General features: G+C 35.6%; 1 protein-coding gene across 1 annotated transcript in view; it reads left to right on the forward strand.

Moving 5' to 3' along the window:
• LOC150108618 (vacuolar protein sorting-associated protein 26B-like) overlaps positions 1-26,061 on the forward strand; it is a 184,945-nt gene that overhangs the window by 104,456 nt on the left and 54,428 nt on the right. Inside the window, exon 5 of the mRNA XM_090416076.1 lies at positions 25,127-25,291. Within this exon, the coding sequence (XP_090272202.1) occupies positions 25,127-25,291 (165 nt within the window). The remainder of the gene's footprint in view (positions 1-25,126; positions 25,292-26,061) is intronic.

The raw sequence follows: 26,061 nt of genomic DNA on the forward strand, positions 1-26,061 counted from the left end.
GATGTAATAGTCGAGTTACTGAGTGATCACTTCTCAAAAGTCTATCACCCAAGTGAGGATATCTCTATACCTATAGCAATACCTAATGTGAGAATTGAAGCTAAAGAATCAGAGGTATTAAATATATTGCGAAACTTAAATGCAAACACTGCGGTAGGCTTAGATGGAATATCAGCTCGGGTGTTGCGTGAATGTGCAAATGAATTGTCAACCCCTCTTACCTGGATATTTAATTTAAGTTTGAACTCTGGTATGGTCCCTAGGGAGTGGAAGTTAGGCAAAGTGGTTCCTTTGCATAAGGGTGGCTCTAAAACTGCAGTATTGAATTACAGACCAATCACCATCTCAGGAGTAGTGGTAAAAGTATTGGAAAAGTTGGTTAAAGACAAAATTCAAGAATGGGTGGATCAGGATATGATACTCTATAGAGGCCAACATGGTTTTGTTAAAGGTAGATCCTGCCTTAGCAATCTATTAACTATCCATAATAGAATAACATCAGAGTTGGACAAAGGAACTGGCTACACAGTGGTACTTCTGGATTTTGCTAAGGCTTTTGACAGGATACCCCATAGAACACTGTTACGCAAATTGGAGCAGATGGGAATGGATATTAAATTGGTGATATGGATAGGAGAATGGCTCAGGGAGAGATACCATAAGGTGGTGTATGGAGGAGCCGAGTCCAGAATGAGGCAGGTGACCAGTGGTGTGCCTCAGGGCTCTGTGCTTGGGCCAATGTTGTTTAATTTGTATATAAATGATATAGGAAACGGCTTAAAGGGAGATATTCAGTTGTTTGCTGATGATGCAAAGTTGTGTAGTGCAATAAAAAATCAAGCTGATGTTGAAAGTTTGCAGGAGGATTTAAATAAGCTGGTAAAATGGGCAAAAGAAAATGGATGTCAGTTCAATGTGGAAAAGTGTAAAGTCTTGCATTTTGGGATTAAAAGATTACCAGCTGTGTACTACATAGATGGAAAGGTACTCCAAGAGATTGACGAGGCTAGGGACTTAGGGGTATTGGTAGATAAGGAGATGAAGTTCAGAGGACACATTGCTAAGGTGTCCAAGATTGCACATAGGATTACTTGGTTGTTGAGGAACACACTGACATCCAGAGATAAAGAGGTTATTATTCCCCTTTATAAAGCATTGATACTTCCACATTTGGATTACTGTGCTCAGGTCTGGTCACCTGGATTCCTTGGAGATGAGGAGGCTGTGGAGAGGGTTCAGAGAAGAGTGACCAAGTTGGTGAGTGATATAAAAAATGCTCCCTACATTGATAGATTGAGAGCTTGTGGATTGCAGAGATTGGTTGATAGGCGAAGAAGAGGGGATATGATAGAAACATTCAAATTACTAAAAGGTTTTTATAGGATTGATGCAGGGGAAATGTTTCAGCTGTGTGATAGTGATGGAAGAACAAGAGGTCATCTCTGGAAATTAAAGAAGAGTGTGGTTAACAAAGGTGTCAGAACAAGGTTTTTTGCCTGGAGGGTGGTGAATGAGTGGAATTCATTGCCTGACTTTGTTGTGAGCTCTTCATCTGTAAATGAATTCAAGAAGAGATATGACAGATATTGTTTTGCTAGCTTGGGTCTCCCGCGATGAGTCTACTGACTCCATGGAGATACCCGTAATAATAATAATAATAATGATATTGACTGATTACATACTTGATATTAACTGTAATAAAATGTTAGGTATATTTATTCTTTGTATTATATCAACTAATAAGCCTTTTTACTTTATTATTATTGTGCGACACTTCCAAGAATTCATTGTGAGAGAGAGAGAGAGAGCACTCCACTCTTCTTTGTATGTGCATCTCCATCTCTCCTACTATTTAATTCTCCACCTACACACAACAATACATTCATGTGTTTTACTATTTTATATGCATGGTCTTATTTTGTACTTATTGTTTTTTAGATATGATACAAATTTTTTCCATCTTTCTGGTTTCTCATTTGCCTATTGCTCATCTTTTTTTGTATTCACTGTCATCTTTTTTTTCCTACTTAACCATTTTTTAAAGGCTAGTTTTTTTATTTTCAATTGTTTTTATTTCACTGCTCCATATGTAATTTTTTTATTTTTATGGTATTTTTGGTCTCCTTGGACTTTCATGTGCTGCTGATGTAATTTCTTTCATATTGTTCCATTCTTTCTTAATGTCTTGTATTTTTTTCTAAATAGCTATTAATCATCTGTTGGTATAAATTTCTTATACTTAAATCATTGAGCAGCCTTAATTTGTAATTAGATTTTGTTTCTCTAGTTTCGTTCTTTATTTTTTTTTGTAACCAATTTGGTGGAAACCTTTCTAAATAGTGATCTATATCTATTTCTAATCCTCTTTTCATTTTAGCCAATGAGAGGCTTTTCCATTCACTGCAATTGTACATAAAATAAAGATAACAAAAAATTACATACTTGGTTTAATCCTTTATCCAAGTGTAAGCAAACAAAATTTGCACCTGAAATATTTTCAGGACTGGGGCAACTTGTATAAAGAAGCTAAGACTTCACATCACTTGCCTTAGTATCCCATTATGCAAGCACATCTCCTTGCAGACATGTATAATGCTATACATTATGGGAAGGGTCACTACCCATACCAGGTCCAACCATTATTGCAGTTTCTTCGGTTGGAACTAGATCCATAGGTGATATAATGCTATACATTATGGGAATGGTCACTACACAGACCAGTTTCAACCATTATTGCAGTCTCTTCAGTTGGAACTAGACCCATAGGTGATATTAAAGTTGAAGTAATGCAAAAGTCATACTTTCATATACGAGTTGCCAAAAGGTGTCGCACCTTATTATTAAATTATTTGGAGAAAGATTAGAGAAAGTTGTTGGAAGTTTTTTTTCACTAGGTTATACTATAAACTAAAGATACCAAGAAATTATATACTTGGTTTAATCCTTTATCCAAGTGTAAGCAAACAAAATTTGCACCTGAAATATTTTCAGGACTGGGGCAACTTGTATAAAGAAGCTAAGACTTCACATCACTTGCCTTAGTATCCCATTATGCAAGCACATCTCCTTGCAGACATATATAATGCTATACATTATGGGAAGGGTCACTACCCAGACCAGGTCCAACCATTATTGCAGTTTCTTCGGTTGGAACTAGATCCATAGGTGATATAATGCTATACATTATGGGAATGGTCACTACACAGACCAGTTTCAACCATTATTGCAGTCTCTTCAGTTGGAACTAGACCCATAGGTGATATTAAAGTTGAAGTAATGCAAAAGTCATACTTTCATATACGAGTTGCCAAAAGGTGTCGCACCTTATTATTAAATTATTTGGAGAAAGATTAGAGAAAGTTGTTGGAAGTTTTTTTTCACTAGGTTATACTATAAACTAAAGATACCAAGAAATTATATACTTGGTTTAATCCTTTATCCCAGTGTAAGCAAACAAAGGTTGCGCTTGAAGTATTTTCAGGACTGGTTATGTTATAACCAAGTCCTGAAAAGGAAAGCAAAAAATAAATAAATTACATGAAGATATAAAGACAAACCTACCAAAGTTTTCCAAATTTATTTCACAGGTATACCTGGTGTAATTCCAACCTCAGTGTTCCATATGTTGTGATAAGTATCTCATCATATCAGAATGAAAATAAACAAAGAATCAAGTTACATGAAGTAAGAATAAAATAAGAGTGCACTCTTTCCATTGCTCTGTGGCCGTTAACATACTATTAAGAACCTGTGGGACAAAATGTAAACATAGACAATGAAGTAAGGTTCACTACAGCGTATGTAAAGCGTTTAAAAAAAATTAAACTTTTTTAAAAGAATTTAATTTTATAAATTGTAGTATTTGTATAAAAATTCATATAGAGTATCTATAAATCTAACAGATAAGTTTAGGTGTTAACAGTTATTCGTGACTTAATTCTTTAATGGTATTAACAACACCAAACAATTTAATCAAAAGATGTTTTATCAATTGCTTATATTTTGCTGAATTTTAAATCAGCATCATCAGAGCACAACACACTTGTACATGTGACAGTGAGTAAGTAAAACAATAAAATTACAGTGTACAAACGATCTAGTCCTATTTATGGTGCTATCCAATGTTTGTGGGGGGGGGGAATCATTACAGCTATGTGGGAGTTGCTCTTAGGATGACAGTTTCCCAAATTTTTGGCAAATTAATGCAACCATACTTGTTCAGGTTAGGAGAATTCTTCAAAGCCATTGCTGATGCAAAAAATAATCTTTCAGATCTGTAACAACTCCTAACTAGCACATTCATTTTCTTCCATCTAATCCTGTGTGAAGGAGTGTCCAAAGCATGGTCTGCCAGTCCTGACTTGCCATAGTAATAGTAGAGAATGTATTTTTTATGTTCTTCCAGGTGAATGTTAACTGATCTTCCTGTTTGTCCATAGTATGCCAAGTCACAGGAAACTTTACATTCCTGGGTGTGCTAAAGGGTGAAGTTTATCCTTAGGCGAGCAGATCAGAGTTGCTAGTTTTACTTGCGGTTTGAAAGTAGTGCAAAGGCCATTTTTCATCAGTACTTTGGCTATCTTTTCTGACGTATCTCTGACATAGTGAATAGAAATGGTCATGTTGTGTTTCTGTGTATTAGGGGAGGGAGGAGTAAATGGGGCTGTGTATTTTATCTATTTTGTAGGGATTGTAGCCATTGGCTAAGAACGTATGGCACAGATATTTGAGTTCTGTGGTCAGAGCTATATCGTTAGAACAAATGGCTCTGGCTCTGTGTGTTTTTAAAATGCCATACTGTTGGACTGGATGATGATGTATCTTCCTATGTGTGTTGGCTTTCTGTAAATGGAAGAAAGACAGTGATCTGTCTGAAAGGTGGGTGGTGACTAGTGTGTCAAGAAATGGTAAACAGTTATTAGACTGTTTTTCTACTGTAAAGTGGATTTTGGGATGTTGACTGTTTAGGTAGGTGACAAAACCAATTCATGTTAAACCACCCCCATATTTATGGATTATCTAAAATCCACAAACCTAATAACCCCCTACGTCCCATAATCGAGAGCATAGATAGTTCCATGTATAAACTGGCCCGACAGTTAGCCAAGTCACTTGCTCCCCTTACTGTCAACTCCTCTACTTTTGTAAAAAATTCAGTCCATTTCAAACCACTAGTTAAAAATTGTATCCTAAAAACTTCAGACATAATGGTTAGTTTTGATTTCACCTCTTTATTTACCAATGTACCACTTGTAGACACTCTGGACTTGATCAAGTCTAAATTCCCCCCTGATGTTTTTGAATTATTCAAATTTATTATGTATGCAGGTTACTTTACATGGGTAGAAAAAAATCTACGAACAGATTAATGGTACTGCTATGGGTTCCACCCCTCTCCTCCCCCTTTAACAAACTTTTACATCGAACACTTTGAAAACAAAGTATTTACCACAGCTACATACAAGCCACTAGTTTGGTTACGCTATGTAGATGATGTGTTTGCCATTTGGCCCCATGGACTTTGGATGCATTTGCCACCTACCCAAACAGTCAACACCTTAAAATCCACTTCACAGTAGAAAAAGAATCTTATAACCGTTACCATTTCTTGACACATTAGTCACATGCTTTTCAGATGGATCACTATCTTTTTCCATTTACAGAAAGCCAACACACACACACACACACACACACACACACACACACACACACACACACACACACACACACACAGGAAGATATCTACATAAACAATCACATCATCATCATCCAGCCCAACAGTATAGCATTTTAAAAACACTCACATACAGAGCCATTTGTTCTAACGACACAGCTCTGACCACAGAACTCATTTATATCTGCACCATACGTTCTTAGCCAACGGCTACAATCCCTGCAAAATAGATAAAATACTACACAGCCCCATTATTCTTCCCTCCCCTAATACATTGATCAAGTCCAGAGTGTCTACAAGTGGTACATTGGTAAATAAAGAGGTGAAATCAAAACTAACCATTATGTCTGAAGTTTTTAGGATACAATTTTTAACTAGTGGTTTGAAATGGACTGAATTTTTTACAAAAGTAGAGGAGTTGCCAGTAAGGGGAGCAAGTGACTTGGCTAACTGTCGGGCCAGTTTATACATGGAACTATCTATGCTCTCGATTATGGGACGTAGGGGGTTATTAGGTTTGTGGATTTTAGATAATCCATAAATATGGGGATGGTTTAACATGAATTGGTTTTGTCACCTACCTAAACAGTCAACACCCCAAAATCCACTTCACAGTAGAAAAACAGTCTAATAACTGTTTACCATTTCTTGACACACTAGTCACCACCCACCTTTCAGACAGATCACTGTCTTTCTTCCATTTACAGAAAGCCAACACACACAGGAAGATACATCATCATCCAGTCCAACAGTATGGCATTTTAAAAACACACACAGAGCCAGAGCCATTTGTTCTAACGATATAGCTCTGACCACAGAACTCAAATATCTGTGCCATACGTTCTTAGCCAATGGCTACAATCCCTACAAAATAGATAAAATACACAGCCCCATTTACTCCTCCCTCCCCTAATACACAGGAACACAACATGACCATTTCTATTCACTATGTCAGAGATACGTCAGAAAAGATAGCCAAAGTACTGATGAAAAATGGCCTTTGCACTACTTTCAAACCGCAAGTAAAACTAGCAACTCCGATCTGCTCGCCTAAGGATAACCTTCACCCTTTAGCACACCCAGGAGTGTATGAAGTTCCCTGTGATGGTGACTTGGCCTACTATGGATAAACAGGAAGATCAGTTAACATTCGCCTGGAAGAACATAAAAAATACATTTGCTACTATTATTGTGGCAAGTCAGGACTGGCAGACCACACTTTGGACACCCCTTCACGTAGGATTAAATGGAAGAAAACTAATATGCTATTTAGGAATTGTTACAGATCTGAAAGATTATTTTTTGAGTCAGCAATGGCTTTGAAGAATTCTCCTAACCTGAACAAGTATGGTTGCATTAATATTTGCCAAAAATTTGGGAGACTGTCATCCTAAGAGCAACTCCTACATAGCTGTAATGATCCCCCCCCAGCATTAGAGGGCACGATAAATAGGACTTTAGATATTTTGTACACTGCAATTTTATTGTTTTACTTACTCACTGTCTCATGTACAAGTGTATTGTGCTCTGATGATGATGCCGATTTGAAATTCAGCGAAATATAAGCAGTTAATAAAACATCTTTTGATTAAATTGTTTGGTGTTGTTAATACCGTTTAGAAATTTAGTCATGGAGTACCTATAAAATTAATTTGATTCATGCACAGTAAATATAAAAAGTTCAAGTATCAGTAAAGAATTAAAAATAATTAAATAAAATATTTTTATTAGCAAGAATTCAAAGTCATCATTTCCCAGAATTTTGAAAACTGTTATTTCACTCTTTCTTCACAAATGTACATTTAGATATAATTATTCAGCTCTTTAAGGATTTTCCAGCTGATATCCTTAATCTGACTTTTGCTATCTGACTGACTCTCACAAGCAAAACTGACCTCAAATGCTTTTGGTAGTGATCATGTGTACTCTAAATATATATAGTATGAATTTGAATAGTTCATGAGTAAGCTGCTGCTACTTCAGATTGGCTTGTCTTTTGGTAGAAGGCTGGTAATATATATAGCTAGTTTTAAGCAAAGACGGCAATTTGTGAAATGAATATACTGGACAGGCATAGAAAACCCGCAGCACAAACTTCCACTGCTTGTGCAGGTTACCTTACCACAAGAAGTATCCAGAGTGGTAAGGTAACCTGCACAAGCAGTGGAAGTTTGTGCTGTGGGTTTTCCCTTGTCACCACCATTCAAATGTTTCATAAAACACTTGAATGGTGAATGAAGAATGATTCTTTGTTGCTATCACTCCTTATGTCTCCACTTGATTTCATTATGTCGATGTGTTCACTGTTTAGCAATCCTCAAAGCATTATATTTTTTAATTAAAATCAACCCTTTTTCCTGGGATAAAATTCACAGTAGAAAATAAAATGATGGGGTCTTTACTTTCCTGGATTTACTTGTAAATTGAGAAGTTGATGACTCTCAGGCTTGTTCTATTTATAAGAGGCCTATGTTTACTGGAAGATACATTTTCCAAGACTTAATGCACTGTCTTTTCAAAACTTTGGAATTGCCATGACCCTTGCTCACAGGACACATTTTGCTTGTCTGAGGACACTCACTCAGAATTAGAGTAGAATTAAAAACAGTATTATACTCAGTAGTTTTCTCTTCATCTAAATTACAACACATCTTAGATAATATCCTCTCCTAATAGCTCAGTAGATATCAAGAGACTTCCCATGGAAAGGAGGTAATGATGGTGAATGAACAAGAGGTGTGTGTTGATCTGAATAGCATGCAGAACTTGATATATTAACATGCTTTCAGGGAATGTTCCAGGAAATTTACTGATGTACCTTTTTAACATGAGTGCTAGTTTGGGCTCATATTTCCAAGGAGTAAAAGAGGGCAAAATTCTTTTCCTTCATAAGGGAGGCGATATGATAAAGGTTTTGATTCTGTATCTGCAGTTAAGGTTAAAGTATTAGGTTAGTGAGGACTAGGATTCAGTATTGGGTTGTCAGATGTCCCCATTGCAACCCAATGCATGGGTTGCATTCTTTTTGATGGATAGCATGAGTTTACTAATGGAAGATTGTGATTTGTCAGTCTACTACTGACAAATGCATTAGACAAGGGGGCTGCATACACAGTGGTATGTTTAGATTTTGCAAAGCCTTTGATACATTGCAACACGACACGTTAGTAATTGGAATGGATGGAGTTGGATAGTTAATGACTGGACTGTTAATGATATTGGGAAGGGTTTGAGTGGTGATATGCAGTTGTTTGTAAAAGATGTAAAGTTGGAAAAGAACTATGAAGAGTGGAGCAGATGTAGTAGATTCATGAGGAATTGAATAAACTGGCTGAATGGGTATGGGTAATTGGGCCAGGGTTACCACTTCAGTGTTGCAAAGTGTAAGGTTTTAAAATTTGGGAAGCATAGGTGGAATGCAACATATAAAACTGGTGAGAATATCTTGGAGGTGGAGGAGATGAAGAATCTGTGGATGGTATTGAACAAGAACCAAAATCTTGAAGACATTGCTGAAGTAAGTTGTGAGGATAGCACAGAGGAATTTGCAGTTATGCAAAGGACACTGACATGTAGAAGTAAGGATGTTAAGGAGGTCTATTGTGAAATTCTTTAATCAGGCCTCATATGGATCATTGTATGTAGATTTGGTCAACCTGGTTTTCAAAAGAATGAAGAGATATTGGGAAGGATCCAGAGACAGTTGACCAAAGTGGTGTCTGGTCTCTGGAATGTTGAGTATGAAGACAAATTGAGAAAATGCAATTTGCATAGTAGGTGGATAAGAGAAGGAGGAAGAAAGATGAGTGGGATAGATTTGGTAAGGGGTTATTACTAGATTAATGTGAATGAGGTTTTTCATAGAATGGACCTACCATTCCTGTAAATTGTATTTGTTAACATGGGGGGGGAGTAGAATTTTTACATAGTGGCAGTGATTGTGCATGAGAGAGAGGCAGGTAGTGGTACTCCTAAATGAGTCTTTGGATTCCATGCAGGTCTGATTTTAAAAAAAAAAAAAAATAATAAAGTTGATTTCCAAACAACTTTCATGCTAAATGCTAATATGATCTATTCTGTTCTGCCTTCCACTAAAGACAGCTTCTTATCTTAGCTTACCCAGAAGTGTTCCAGATTTTTTGTTTCTGCAGTTTCTCTTATTTTGGCCAGACAGATTGTACTATACACATCCTGTGATCAGAACTTAAATTACATTTGTTTTTGCTTAACTGAGAATCCATCTTTTTGGAGAAGATGGAGTTTCTACCTGATTACAGGATTCTGTGGAGCAACACAAATTCTTTATATAAGTCCATTCAAGTTTAAGAGACTACTCTTCAAAGAATGCTGTGAAGTCCTTTGCAATCAGCCCAATCTGAATTGCAATGATATATATGATTTCTTGACCTTATTGAAGGTGTTATGTAATAATAATAGTGATACTGTTGGGAAAACTGTCTAGTCTCTTGAAGTTGTCAAAAGATAACCATTTCCAAAAAATATCCTGGGGATCTATAAAATTCCCTGGTCCTGTGTTTTTTTTTCCAGTTTTTCCTCTCACAAGCAAAACTGACCTCAAATGCTTTTGGTAGTGATCATGTGTACTCTAAATATATATAGTATGAATTTGAATAGTTCATGAGTAAGCTGTTGCTACTTCAGATTGGTTTGTCTTTTGGTAGAAGGCTGGTAATATATATATAGCTAGTTTTAAGCAAAGACAGCAATTTGTGAAATGAATATACTTGGACAGTCATAGAGACAAGCAGTTTTTAAAAGGTGTATGTGGTTTAAGCATGATGAAACAATCATTTCACTTCCAAAATAAAGGTACAATACTGGATATGAGCTTCAACAAGTTGTCTTCCTTAGGATAATATGGTATACTAGAATTCTGAACTAAAATTCTTTCAGAAAGAAATGCATTTAGTGCAGGCAGCAGGAAATAATGAACTTTCCCAAGATATAACTATATCTTGGGAAAGTTAGTAGAATCTTTCGTTAGAATCTTATGCAAAAAGTTTAGAAAAATTATAGAATTTTGTGCAAGACTCCATATACTTTGCTGAAAAGGTGCAGGACAACATGAAATGCTTAGAATTAGTTGGGGGGGGGGTAGGCCTGAAAGCAGAAATCTGCATAGTAATGAGACAAATTGAATATAGAAACCTCTGAAAGATAACTGTATAGTGAAAGAGGGGAGAGAAAATGGATTAAAAAATTCATTTCACAATGGGTGATTCCTACATATTAAAAAAAAAAAAAAAAAAAAAGCACTAAAGGTTGTGCGTTTTAAAATATATTGATGTTTGGTAGAATATAAACATTACTGGTACATAGAGATATAAAAATATTCACATAACCAGTATTAAGTATAGAATAATTTAAGAATACCACTAGTTTCATCCTAATTACACAGGGCTTTTTTTTCCGGGTGATTGGCAACAGCAAATGAGGTATTATGCAAGATTCTGGCAATTCAAATTATTGAGCATATTTATGTTGTAGTGCATGCTGGCATGATTACGTTCACTGTTTGTCTGTCATATCTAAGAAATAGATTAATGCTGGGGGGGGGTGTATATTCAGGTGTTTAGTGTCTAATAATTACATCTCTAAAGGTTCAGATTTTTTGTCTTGTCATAACTGTAAGATTTTGTAATCATTCCATTGAACTCTTTCAAGGCATTATGTAGATTAACAGGAGATAGCAGCAATGTGATGCTAGAACTTTGGCCTCATTGTCTCTAGGATGCTCTTCAATGCACTTTTCAGTAGACTTCTCTATCTATAGTATAGGGTCTTGCAGTTACACTACAGATGAACTCCTAGATATTTCAGAGGACTAAGTCTTCTTAATTGATCAAAGTAGTAATTGTACTTTCTTTCATGTATTGAAGAGCACACTAGAGACGGAGAATACCAGAGAAATGAAGCTGAAGCTAATGTGATGATAGAACTGTAGCTTTTTGAGAAAAATGAGAGAAATATGTTTTTTTTTTTAAAAAATATACTGCATGAATTGGCTAATATTCATAATGCCTTGGCTCTGTGGAATGATTCCAAAATCTTAGGTCTTTGTTGTTGACCAAGATCAAAAGAAAAATCTGGTAATCTGTAAGGAAGTTACTTAGATCCTTTACACTGGAATATAAACCCTCACATTAATCTTTGTTGCCACTATGACCAGCAGATTTCCAAAATGTGTAAAATGAATGCTCACAAATTATCTGAATAACCAGAATTCCTACGTGATACTATGTTTGTTGCTGCCATGCTAATCTTTTTTTGTGTTTGTAAGTTGCTTCTTGATATTTTCTCACATCTGAAGTGCTATGTAATTAGAACAAAACTAGTATTTTTAATAAATTTTTAATTTAATAAACCAGTGAACATACTTTTATATTTACTGGTTATAGTCATATGAACATTTTTATATTTATCATTTTTGTAAAATAAAGGGTATTTACAATTCTTCCACTCAGTATTTTGGTTGATGCAAATGATCTTTGTATGAGAGAAATACAGGTATCCCTTGATATATGCGGTTAATTAATCCTCGATAGACACCACATATATCAAAACCGCATTATTCAATGTTAAGAATTAATGGGAATAATTATAATGAATCCTGCAAAATATAAAAATTTAAACATCTATTTTTTAAGGTGACATGTATTTATATATTTTATTTATACATATTTGTTACATAAAAACTTATCTGAATATTTATTTTTTATAAAAAAACTTATCTAACATAAATTGAACAGTGGTAGCTATTTTTTTCTCCTCCATGATTTTGCGATAACAAAATTTTGTGACTAACGTTCATGCATCTCTCTCTACATTTGGATCTATCTCTAGTATAAGTTCTTTTCCCTTCTCAATTGTCCTAAACAATTCTTCAAGTTCTTTGATAGTGACTTCTTTAGATACATATTCCATTTCTTCAGTTTCCTTTTCTTCTTCCTCTTCATATGCCTGTTGCTGTTCGATTCCAAGAAGATCTTCGTTACTTAGGTCTTTCGAATGCGATTCCAATAATTCCCGAATATTTTCTGAATCGACATTCTAAAGCCAGGAGCACTTCCAATTAAAACAATATTATTGATAACTTCGTTGACAGGATTAATAGAACTTCCAAAATTATTTGCAGATTCAGGCAAAAGATTCTTCTAACTGCTTTCATACATCATGTTGGAGGCTTAATGGATATTTTTACAACACTTAAAAAGAATTAAAATAGACTTTAATGCTTCCTATATTTCGTCCTAGTCACTAGGACATCTACGGGGATTACAAAAAAATTAATGTAACATATGCACAAATAACAAACAATACTAAGCCCAACCACGTGGGTGACACTAAAGTCCTATCTAGGTAGAGCGCCCTCTAAGGGCAGTAGTAGGTGGCCTGGAATGTAAGGTGGGAACTCTGGTGATGAGTGTTTCCCAAATCTTCGGAAGCTTAATGCACCCATATTTATTGAGATTTGGTTGGTTTTTTAGAGCTGCTGCTGCTTCTAAGAAAAGTCTCTCTTTCTTGAATTTGCTGTGGTGGAGCATGGTGGTTTTCTTCCATGATACTCTGTGGGTGGTGTCCAAAACATGGTCAGCCAAGCCTGAATGGCCATAGTTGTGTTTGAAGATGTAAGACTTGTGTTCCTCTAGACGGATGGATGCTGATCTGCCTGTCTGTCCAAAGTACACCAGCTTACAGGAACAGGGTACTTTGTAAACTCCAGGCAGAGAGAGAGAGGAGGGAGCTGATCTTTCGTAGAACGAAAGATATGTAGATGATGTGTTCTCTATTTGGCCTCATGGCCCAGACATGTTAGACTCCTTCCTCAGTCATCTCAATAGTCTACATCCAAGAATCCAGTTCACTATGGAAAAGGAAAAGAACAATTGTTTACCCTTCCTAGACACCTTAGTCACACGCCTGCCTAATGGTACACTTACCTTCACCGTATACAGAAAACCCACACACACACAGGCAGATACATTCACAAACTCTCCCACCACCACCCCTCTCAACAATATGGCATTATTAAAACTCTTACCAAGAGAGCCCACAATCTTTGTTCCAGTGGAACCGCCCTCACTACTGAGTTTAACCACATACACAGCACTTTCCTCTCCAATGGCTACAGCAATCACAGTATCAAAAAAATAATCAACTCCTCCCCCATTCCCCTTCCTTCTCGTCAACAAGAATTTAAAAATGCCATCACCATACCCTACATCCGTGGCACATCTGAAAAAATAGCCAAGATACTAAAACAATACAATCTACACACAGCATACAAGCCCCACCGCAAACTGGCTAACCTTATCCGTTCTACGAAAGATCAGCTCCCTCCTCTCTCTCTGCCTGGAGTTTACAAAGTACCCTCTTCCTGTAAGCTGGCGTACTTTGGACAGACAGGCAGATCAGCATCCATCCGTCTAGAGGAACACAAGTCTTACATCTTCAAACACAACTATGGCCATTCAGGCTTGGCTGACCATGTTTTGGACACCACCCACAGAGTATCATGGAAGAAAACCACCATGCTCCACCACAGCAAATTCAAGAAAGAGAGACTTTTCTTAGAAGCAGCAGCAGCTCTAAAAAACCAACCAAATCTCAATAAATATGGGTGCATTAAACTTCCGAAGATTTGGGAAACACTCATCACCAGAGTTCCCACCTTACATTCCAGGCCACCTACTACTGCCCTTAGAGGGCGCTCTACCTAGATAGGACTTTAGTGTCACCCACGTGGTTGGGCTTAGTATTGTTTGTTATTTGTGCATATGTTACATTAATTTTTTTGTAATCCCCGTAGATATCCTAGTGACTAGGACGAAATATAGGAAGCATTAAAGTCTATTTTAATTCTTTTTAAGTGTTGTAAAAATATCCATTAAGCCTCCAACATGATGTCCTCACAGCACTTAAGCCTCTACACACGTATGCTTTCATACAGTTGGCTGTCACTTCTTCGCAAGACTCGTGAATGTTTATAACTGCTTGTTGAATATCGTATTTTTTCCAAAATTCCTCTTGAGTGATTGGATCATCTCCAGTTGTAGCTTGAATTCCCTGGGCGAAAGTTCTTCTGGTATAGTAAGCCGTGAATGCAGAAATGACTCCCTGGTCCATAGGCTTTATCAAAGATGTCATATTTGGTGGTAAAAATACAGCCTGCACATTACTATTTAAATCATTAAGTGAGGTTGGATGTCCAGCGGCATTATCCAATTCTAAAAGAACTTTGAAAGCTAAATTATTTTTGTTGCAGTCTTTTTCAACTTCGGGACAAAAATGCGAAGTGAACCATTCTTCAAACAACTGTTTGGTAAGCCATGACTTTTTATTTGATTCCCATGTTACTAGAAGGGATTATTTGTTACAGCTTTTAAAAGCCCTTGAGTTCATTGTTCAATAAATTAGCATTGGCTTTAATTTGAAATCACCTTCGGCATTACCTCCGAGTAAAAGTGTTAAGCAATCTTTGGATCTGCCAAAGATCGCTTAACACTTTTAACAAAGATAAAACAGGCCAGTTTCATCTATGTTGAATATTTGACAATCGTCATACCCATTTTCTTCGATTATTTTCTTTAATTTAGCTGGATATCTGGCTGCAACATCTTTATCAGCACTTGCTGCTTTGCCTGTTAATTTTACATTTTTCATTCCGGATCGAGATTTGAAATTTTCTAACCAGCCTTTGCTTGCAGAAAATGTTGCAGTAACATCTTGATATTTGTTTTCTTTAAGTGTAAAAAAAAGGCTTAAAGCCTTGAGCCTAAGATTATTGCTGTCAATGGGAATACACTTCTGATTGCAATCTTCTAGCCAAAGAAATAGTAAATCTTCCATTTTGATCATTAATGGGCTTCTATTACTAATACACTGCATACTCAAAGATGCAGATACCACTTTGCCTTGTTTGGGGGTACTCAGTAGCTTTATTTAAAATGGCTCGTATAGTTAATTCACCAAAGCCTAGAGCTCTATCGATGTTTGCTTTGCTTTCTCCATTATCAACCCTTTTAATAATGTAAATTTTAGTATCCAAAGTAATTAATTTCATTTATTACTCTTTTTTGAGTCCATGGTTACGAAGGGTAACCATGCTTCACATAATTTGAAAATTACGTGATATGCGGATAGGCCATAAGCGTACACTGTAATACATACACATATACGTCTGTACATGCCACGCTCTGCTGATAAATTGAAGCACCGAGGCCGAGAGCGAGTTACTAACGTTGGAGCACAATTCGTACCTGATCGGTTTCATTGACCAAGTCCAACTCTTTGCTTATTTTCAAACTTTTTGGGCCTCACTATTCAAATTTGATACCGCATATATCAAGTTTATGGTCACAATTATTTTTTGTGCACTAATCAAAACTGCATTAATCAAAGCCGCATATATCAAGGGATACCTGTATATATACACTCAGCTCTCTTTTTATGCGTATCTTTTTTATGCAGTTTTGAAATTATGTGGTGCATAACTTCAAAAGTTATGTACCATTGTACATAATGAACAGCGTGTTGCAGCACATTTTGGCGTAACGTGATTAACGTGTAAGCAGCGAGCGTCTGTCAAGTTTAAATTTGCATGTGAGTAAGTTTGTATTTGTCTTTTCATTATCGTAAGTCTAAATTTTGCTAATTTTTAATTTAAAGATTTAATTTGGCCCAATGGAGGAAAAAGTACCAAAGAAAAGCAATTTGTTTGGAAATGAAAATTGTAATTTTAGATCGCATAGCAAAAGGAGAAGGAACTACAGCGATTGATAAATCGCCACTCTTAATGGTTTGGCACAAAACTAATTGCCAAACCATCATCGTACTCAAGAGATGCTTTATTAGAAAAAACAGAACGAGTTCTCGTAATTTGGATTGAAGAATTAACTCAAAGAAGAATTCCTATAAGTGGTTATTTACTTAAATAAAAAGCTCTTTGGTTTTATCAACAAAGGAAGCAATTGCAGCCATGTACTTCCGCTTCCCAGGCTGAGAAAGAATTTTTGGCTAGGAAAGGATGGCTAACTGGGTTTTTAAAAAGGAATGCACTTCATAATGTGAAGATTACAGGCGAGGTTGCAGCAGCAGATGAAGAAGCTGCCAAAAATTTTCAAGAGAAGTTAGTCAAGATGATTGAAGATGGTGGATGTCCTGATCAAGTGTTTAACGCTGATGAAACAGGATTGTTTTGGAAGAAAATGCCTAGTCAAACTTACATCGCAAAGTCTGAGAAAAAAGTAATTCGGTTTAAAGTAAGCAAAGATTGAGTAATGTTGTTACTTTATAGCAATGCATCAGGGGAACGAATCTTTAAACCTCTCCTAGTAAATCGATCTCTAAGGCCACATACTCTAAAAAGCAAAGATCTAAAACAGCTGCCGGTACATTGGATGGCTAATACATAGGCCAGGATAACAACTGCTGTATTTACTGAATGGTTCAATAATTGCTTTGTACCAGAAGTAGAAACATATAAGAAGCAAAAACTCTTGATTTTAAAGTTTTATTAATTGTTGACAATGCACCATGTCATCTGCATTTAGAACATCCGAATGTGCAGCTAGTGTTTTTTCCACCCAATACAACAAGCATTATTCAGTCGTTAGATCAAGGCATAATTGCTACTTTAAAAAATATTACGTTAAGCACACTTTTCAATTTATATTGGATAAACTAGAAAATGAATCATTAATAGTAACTGACGTTTGGAAAAAAATTTCTATTTTGGACTGCTTAAATCATGTTGCATCTGCTATCACTGAACCAAGACCACAAACTTTAAATGCCTGCTGGAAAGCAGCTTGGCATGAGTTGCAATTGCAACCATCCAAACGTCTACATTTCAGCTGAAATCATTACTTTGGCACATGAAATTGGAGGTGAAGATTTTGATACATTTAGCCAGAATGATGTAGACGAATTGCTTGTGGATAATTCCTTAAGTGACTATGATATTATTGGATATATCAATTAACTTTAGATATCGTCGAAGATCTAGAAAACGATAGTGAAGCAGAAGGAAAACCTGTCCCCCTCACTGCAAATATAATTCGAGAAGGTCTTGTGTGAAATAAATTTGAAAATCATCTTTTTGTTCATGACACAAATTCTGAACGAGCCTTTAAATTCCAGCATGAGCTGAAGAACTGTATGTCTGAATATCGCAAGCTGTATAAAAAAATTAGTAAAATCATCATCGCAAAATTTAATCACTGATTACATTGCCAGAAGAAAAAAATCAGCACAGAATGAGGGTGAAGCTAATTCTGTTTGTGAAGAACCATTGCCTTTATCATACAGATCTGATGCGCTGACTATATCTTCTGGTGATGAAAGTGATTTCGCACCAGTTCACAACCGTTGCCGAATATTGTCTAATAGCGACAATAATTCTGATGAAAAATATAAAAAAAAAGTTACTTTTCAATAAAATTAAATGAATAAAGCTTTAAAATAAACTTAGGCATTCTTATTTTCCTGAATTTTTATAAACTTTTTATGCAATTTTAGGTTTATTTTAATTCATTGTTTTAGAAAATTATGGAACGTATCCCTAATTTTTCAACGTAAGTTAGGTCTGTTTTGTGCAATTTTTTATATGCGGTTTTTTTTGTGGAACGTATCTATCACATAAAAAGAGACCCGACTGTTATTTATTTTTAAATATACTGAATGATTCTCAAGTGAAAGTTCTCATCTTTTGCACTTAAGGGAGAAAGAAATCTAAAAAAATAAAAATAAAGCACTGTCATATTCTTTATCAACATTACCTAAGGAATTATACAAGAGGTTCTTCTGTAAGTAAAATACAAAACTAATCACAAGAATTTATCAGTTTTTATGAAATGGTTGATAAAAAGTATATTATGACTGAATTATATTTGCTTTAATAAAGTATATTTTGACTGCAATCAGCCAAACTGTAAATCAGCAAAGTCGAGAGCTCCTAGTATATTGTTGCATGAGGATCTCCATGGAGTCCAAAGACACCAAGGGAGACCCACACAATGTCATACTTCTTGAACGCATTGACAAAATACAAGACTGTTGCAACCCATTCCACTCACTGCGAATTATCATCATTAGACCTTCATGTGGAGTCTAGATTCATCATGGGAGGTCTTGCATGAGCAGCTCATCATACCTTGACTTAAATGCATTCACTGTCTCTGCACTCACCACACTTTCAGTCAGTGCATTCCAATCACTCACTCCTTTCCATGCAAAAATTCTCCTCATCCCCATGCTTACACACTCCTTATACAGTAGGGGTGTTCAACCCGTTGATCACGGAGCAATTTTTGGTCGATCTCTTGTGTATTCCTCTTTACTTACAAATTTAATTAAAACTGAAAACATAATATTTCATTTATCATTATTTTGTATTATTTTTAATTCGCTTTAAGTGTATTGCTATTGTTTAATGATTTTTTGTTAAAATTGTCAAATCAGTAATTTTCTTAATAAGTCTGGGTAAATGAATTAATTTGGATCAGTGGAAGTCATACAACAAGCCGAGTGAATACGATTATAAGCAAAGTGTAAAAACTTGATTTTAGCTTAAATATTAAATATTCCAAAGCACATTACATCGATTTTTTTACTTAGGTTAAGTCCCATGTGAATATTGTAAAAAAAATAAATGTTTGTTTCGGTATAGTTTGTATTAGATGTTTTTGTAAATAGCTCTTTTGAAGCTAACTGTATATATTGGTTTAATAAGAATATGTTAGAGTGTTAAAAACAAAGGCAATGTTTTTGTCGCTGAAGCTGTATATGGCAGCATTAGAAAGATTGTTATTGAAACTTGTACGTATGAGAAAAGCTTGCAGGCTCTAAGTGTAAACATCTCCGAAGTCAGTAAGAAAGAGTTCAAACAACTTTCCGATGGCTGGCATCTTTCCGATGGCTTGCAATCAAAAGAAAGCGGAGGAGAACAAAAGGCGTGCCGAACTTGAAACTTAAGACGAAAGACTCGTACCGATTCTTTGGGGGTTGCCAAACTTCATGCGAGGTCTCAGAGGAGGCTTAATAATAAAGGACTGAAGCAAGCAGAAGCAGTCCCGGTTCCAGAATTGCTGTCAGAGAGGACGCCACCTGGTCCAGAGTCGCCATCAGAGAGACTGCCTGGATCCACGTTGCTTGAGAGAGGAGTTTCCCGCCTCCAGAAAGGAGCTTCTCAGTTCGAGACGTCGCTAGAGAGAGAGACTACTTCCAGGCTGCAGACAAGGTTTCAAATTGCCAAAAGGAAGAGTTCCAATTGCTGGAGAAAAGTTTCCAGGCCAGGTTAATGTCAGATATTCACCAGTGTGTTGTGTTTTCATTACAATTTGATGAATCATACGACTTCGCTGATATTGCTCAGTTAATGGTATTTATTTGCATTGAATAATCATTTCAAGATTATTCAAGTAAAGAAGAACTTTTGAAAATTATACCATTATTGGGAAGGACTAGGGGAGAAGACATTTTTTCAGCATTTGATGAATTTGTGAAACAACACACATTCTGCTTTTTAAACTTGTGTCTATTAATACTGATGGTGCTCCTGCAATGATAGGTAATAAATCAGGCTTCATTTCATTATGTAAAAACGATGACAAATATCCAGATTTTTTAACATACCACTGTATTATTCATCAACAAGTACTGTGTAGTAAAAGATTAAACACAAAGATGTTTTGGATATTACATTTAAAATTGTAAATTCTGTTCAAGGAAAAGCCCTGCAACGGTGGTTATTTAAATTACAGACAGATGATGATAGAGAACTTCTGTTGTACAATAATGTTCGCTGGCTCAGCGGAAGTCAATTTTTAGAAAGATTTTTTGTATTAATTAACGATATAAAAATTTTTATTGATGAAAAAGGAGATATTTATCCACAATTGAGTGATAAAAGATGGTTGTTACACTTATCATTTTTAGTAGATTTCTATACGAAATTAAGCAATTTAAATTTAGAGTTACAGGGCAGAGATAAAAATTTAATTGACATGTTAAGTTCAATAAAAACTTTCCAACAATACTTACTTTTATTAAAGAAAAATATAAATGACTGCTAATTTAGACATCTCCCATATTTATTAAAATTTTTTGAACAGAATCAAGAAATGATTCGCTATGATTTAAAAGAATTTATTTGTGAAATAGAATTAGTTGAGGAAGAAATAAATTCAAGATTTAAAGATTTTAATAAAACTGAAATGATTGTATCTTTTATCAGTAATCCATTTCAAGAAAACTTGAACATCACAGAAATTTCAAATAAAATTAGTGGGCTGTTTGATATAAACCAAGCTGAAGTAGAACTTGAGATAATAAACATTCAGAATAGTTTACATTTAAAATCAATAAACAATGAAGTCATTTTGAAGTATGCACATGAGAAATTCCCAATGTTAACTGATATTGCGCAAAAAATTCTGTCGTGTTTCGGATCGACATACTTGTCAGAATCTGCTTTTTCAAATATGAACGTCATAAAAATCAATTAAGAAACCAAATTACAAATGATCATTTGGGTGATTGTGTGCGATTGGCCACTTCTTCATATCAACTTCACTATGAAAATATTGCGAGGTCCAAACAATGCCAAATTTCACATTAACTTTTTTTTTTTTTTTAATCAACCAGCATTTCCTGTAACTTGTGAGTTTGTAATCAATCTGTTGTTTTTTCTAACTTTGGTTTTCCAATATAGAGAAATAAATATTTTATTCCAATATATATTTTTTTTTTGTTGTTGTATTAAAATAATTAAAAGTGATACATTTTTAAATACACAAAGTTTTTGGTTGTGTATTTTTTTTAGTTGTTTATTTTTGGTTGTTTATTTGTGCGTTATCAGGTTGGGGGAATGTGATCTATATAAGAGAGTAGATCGCCAAATAACTTTTTATAGAAAACTAGCTCGTGTAGTAAAAAAGGTTGAACACCACTGTTATAAAGCTTCCAGGGATGGCCTTTTGTTCTCCTCTATATCCAGATATTCTATGAAAAATCTCTTGATATTATTCTGATAATTATCCTTTACCAACATGTCTGTCATGTCTCCCTTCTATCCATTAGGCTCTGCAATTTGTATTCTCTCAATCTGTCCTCATTTCCACATTCCAGAGACCAGACTTAGTCATTGTCATCATCAACTTCATGTTGGTGTTGAATACTATCGCAACTTCTTCCTTTCCCTTAACTTAGCTAATCAGATTGGCTAAGTATATACAAGGAAAAAGTGAAAATACTTCGTAGCATCAGGATACATCTACTCTAATAATGGATAATAACAGGTTGATAAGGGAATGCATATACCATGGTATTTCTTGATTTTGCAGAAGCATTTGATAAATTTCCACATGGCAGATTAATGTTTATATTGTAACAGTTGAGGTTGGATTGTAGATTATTGGAATAGAAAGAAGACTGACTGATAAATATCAGTTGTGTGTAGAGGATTAGTGCCTAAAAGTAGAATGGTGACAGTTCATGAACCACTACTTGATCCTCTGCTGTTCAACCTCATATGAAAATCATTTGATATTGAGTTTGCTGACTTAAAAAAAAAAACACTTTAGAGAATATATCAGAACTATCACTAATGTTGTGACCTTTCAGAAGGATTTGAATTTGTTAATGATATGAGGAAGTCGGTTCACTATTAAATGTAGAGTTGCACTTTGAAATTCACAGATATAAAGCTACACACTGGATTAGGCTGTGCTGCAAGAAGTAGAGCAGATAAAGGATTATGGTGATAGTAGATAAGACATTGAAGGTCAGAAGGCCCATTACAAAGTGAAGACAACAGAGAGGATTGTTCTATGATGAAGAAGACCTGAAAGAGATGTAATTTTGTTTTGTGAGACTGCATCTAGACCGCTGTGCAATATGCCATTTCTTGAAATGTAGAGATGGGTAATAAATGTAATTTCAAGGCTGTAGAGTGATATGATCAAGATAAGCTAATAAAAGTAGCTTGCCAGTTTTTTGAGTGTGTTGGGGGGGGGGCACTGTTTGATTTGTATGCATCTTCAAGGACAGTAAGAATGAGAAACTACATCTTAAAGGTGTGCAAAGCAGGTTTTTTGCATGTAGCATAGCAGATGTTCAGAATTTGTTGTTATAGAAGGTGGTGAGTTCAGACAAAGAATATATACGAGGTGGTATCAAAAAGTTTTGAGACTAACTCTGTTTGCGAGAAATTAATTTATTTATCTACGTTTACACACTATCACCTTCAAAATAGTCCCTTGCATATCAATACAGTGCTCCCAGCTTTCTTGCTACTTCTGGAATGTGTCCTGGAAGTCATCTTTTTGAAGCATGTCAAGCACCTTCTGTGATTTGTGCTGGATCTCTGCAATGGTGTCAAAACGGTGACCTTTGAGCTGGATCTTCATCTTCGGGAAGAGGGCGAAGTCTGCAGGTGCCAAATCTGGCAAGTAGGGTGGGTGCGGAAGTGAGATCATGTTGTTTCTGGAGAGAAACTCACGTGTGAGGAGAGCTCAGTGACAGGGTGCATTGTCGTCGTGGAGCATCCAGTTTTTCGCGTGCCACAGATCTGGTTGCTTTTGTCGAATGTCCTCCCTCAGACACCTTAAAACCTGACAGCAGAACTCGCTATTGACGGTCTGGCCCCTGAGGATGAATTCTCGATGCACATTGCCATGAATATCAAAAAGACTGTGAACATGCACTTGGTCGAGCTGCGGACTCTCCTTACCTTTTTTGGTCGTGATGATGGGCTTTTCCACTGTGAAGACTGTTGCTTCATCTCAGGGTTGTACCCGTATACCCAAGTTTTGTCACTGGTAATGATCCTCAACATGAAGGATGGATCATCCACGGCATGCTGATGGAGTTCTTGGCAGACTTTGACGCGGTTTTTCTTCTGCTCTGGACGAACTTGGCAGCAACACGGCGCATGTTCAAATCACGTGAGGATTGCCTGGACTGTTCCGTATGACACACTGACAATGGCAGCAATGTTGTGGAGTATTCTCTGATGATCCTCATGCACAAGTTGCCTAATGGTTTTGAAATTTTTGGGGGTTTAGCTCTTTGAAGGTCTTTCTGATGTCTCATCATTTTCCAGCGATATCCTTCCACTCTTGAAGCACGCTGCCACTCAAAACACCTTGAACGACTCATTGCAGCATCACCGTAAACTTGCCGAATCATATTAAATGTCTCTGTGGCAGATTTGCCCAGTTTCATGCAGAATTTCATGTTTGCTCTTTGTTCTAACTTGCTGTCCATGATGAAATCGCAGATGTGGTAACGCAGGTGGTCAGAATAGCATCAGTTGCACAACTCCCGACGTACACAGGACGATGTCTTTTGGCACACTGACTTATGAAGGTAGGTGCTCCCCGTGACTGTGCGTGCAGCCTTGTGCTGCCATCTGTTGCCATGTTACAAACCTAGTCTTGAAACTTTTTGATACCACCTCATAAATCACTTCAAGGAGTAATAAGACTTATGACATCAGGATAAACCTCTTGCAACAAGAATAAACATGAGGCATGTTGACAACAGCAATAATAAATCAGCAGTGTAGTCACAATTCTTTCTTTTATATCCAATAGAATACAAACTGTCACTATTCATAAATCATTCCTAGATGCATCAGACTTAAGTGAATAACTTTGTCTGTTTATATTGTTTCAGCAGATGAAAAAATAAGGAATAAACTTTCACATTTTCCTAAAATACTGCTGTAGATGACCTCTATGCATTCTATCAGCTTATCCAATAGCATTGTACTGCTGGGGGTTAGTGTTTGCATTTGAGATTATCATGAGTGCTGTACATCATTAAATATGGCTTGGTTTAGTTTTAATAGTTTTTTGAATATAGTAATTAAATTTTTCTTCCCAACAGATTGTCTGGTTGACTGAATTGTTAGTGTATTCACTCTTTAATTAACAGGTTGTAAATTTGAATCCTGATGTGACATTGGTGTTTGGTGATTGTCTTTAGGTGGGAGATAAATATCATTGCCCATTGTGAAACTGTCTCTACCATTCCACTTTGGAGGTCTGAGGTGCTTTAAGAATGTTCCTGTTTGATCTCTAGTGCAGGTTTTTTGAATTATATGAAAAATCTGTGTAGAAATAGTTAATAATAATCAAATAAAAAATAAACTTGGTCCATCTGAGTCCCCAATGCAGTATAGGGTTACATCCTTTTGTAGGTAGCAGTTAAAAAAAAAAAAAAAAAATCAGCTGTATGATTGACTTCAGAAGTTTTGTTAAATAATAAACAGTATTTATTCTTAATTTTGATATTGGTGCTGTTGTGAATAAAATGTTGTGAATATTCTTTTTATTTTTTTTTCTCCTCCCATTTCAGCAGCATCCTAATGTGATTATAATCCATACTTACTCCACTTGTGACTTGTATATTTTTTTTCACTCATAGGTATTTTCTTCGGGTTACAATAGTTCGACGCTTATCAGATGTCATAAAGGAATTGGACATAATAGTTCATACATTGTCTTCCTATCCTGAAGTAAATTCATCCATAAAAATGGAAGTGGGAATAGAAGACTGCTTACACATTGAATTTGAATATAACAAATCTAAGTGAGTTAAAGCAACTGCATCTTTTTTATTAGTAAAATTGGTTATAAAAATGTGAACTTTCTAAAGAGTATTTTTATAAGCCGTTGAATTTCAAAACTTTTATGATTTTGGAGACAAACTATTTGCCCTTTTTTTTTTTCCTCATTCTTGTTACTGCCATTCACTACATAAATACTATGTTTAAGTAAAGTGGTTTAGTATTTTTGTAAAATATTTTGCCTGAAAACCAAAACATCTTTTTTAATGTGATGACTTCTACAAGCATGTTCCCATATCCAGTTTTTATATGAATAGTTGCCATCACCATTATGTATTGAGACCCTTTTGGAGGTCTTGAATATGTAAATCTGCATATATTGATATAAGTAATATAAGTTGCAATATAAGCAACGTTTTGTGGCTTATATTGCAACAAAACGTTGCTTATTGCTATATTCTTCACTTTATTGCTATTATCTTCATTTAATATAAGATCTAAAGTCCTTGTATTATTCACTCCTAGTATCCCAGGTTTGTGCCATGTTTAGAATGGATGTTATTCCATGTTGATGAATATTATAGTTTAGCATAGTTATTCAAATAAGTAAGGAGTGGCAGAAACTAACTGTAGAAACCTATCATCCTTATTTGATCCCACTCAGATCTTTTATTATTATTATTACACCTTCTGTGGAGTCGCCAAACTCATTTTGCGAGGTTCATTCAACTGACAACATATTTATTGTACTGAATCTTAACATTCTTAATATCCCCTGCATTAATAACATATT

Source organism: Typopeltis vanoorti, chromosome 3 (genome assembly GCF_054136105.1).
Source record: "Typopeltis vanoorti isolate ZY-2024b chromosome 3, IOZ_Tvanoo_1.0, whole genome shotgun sequence".
NCBI lineage: Eukaryota > Metazoa > Arthropoda > Arachnida > Uropygi > Thelyphonidae > Typopeltis > Typopeltis vanoorti.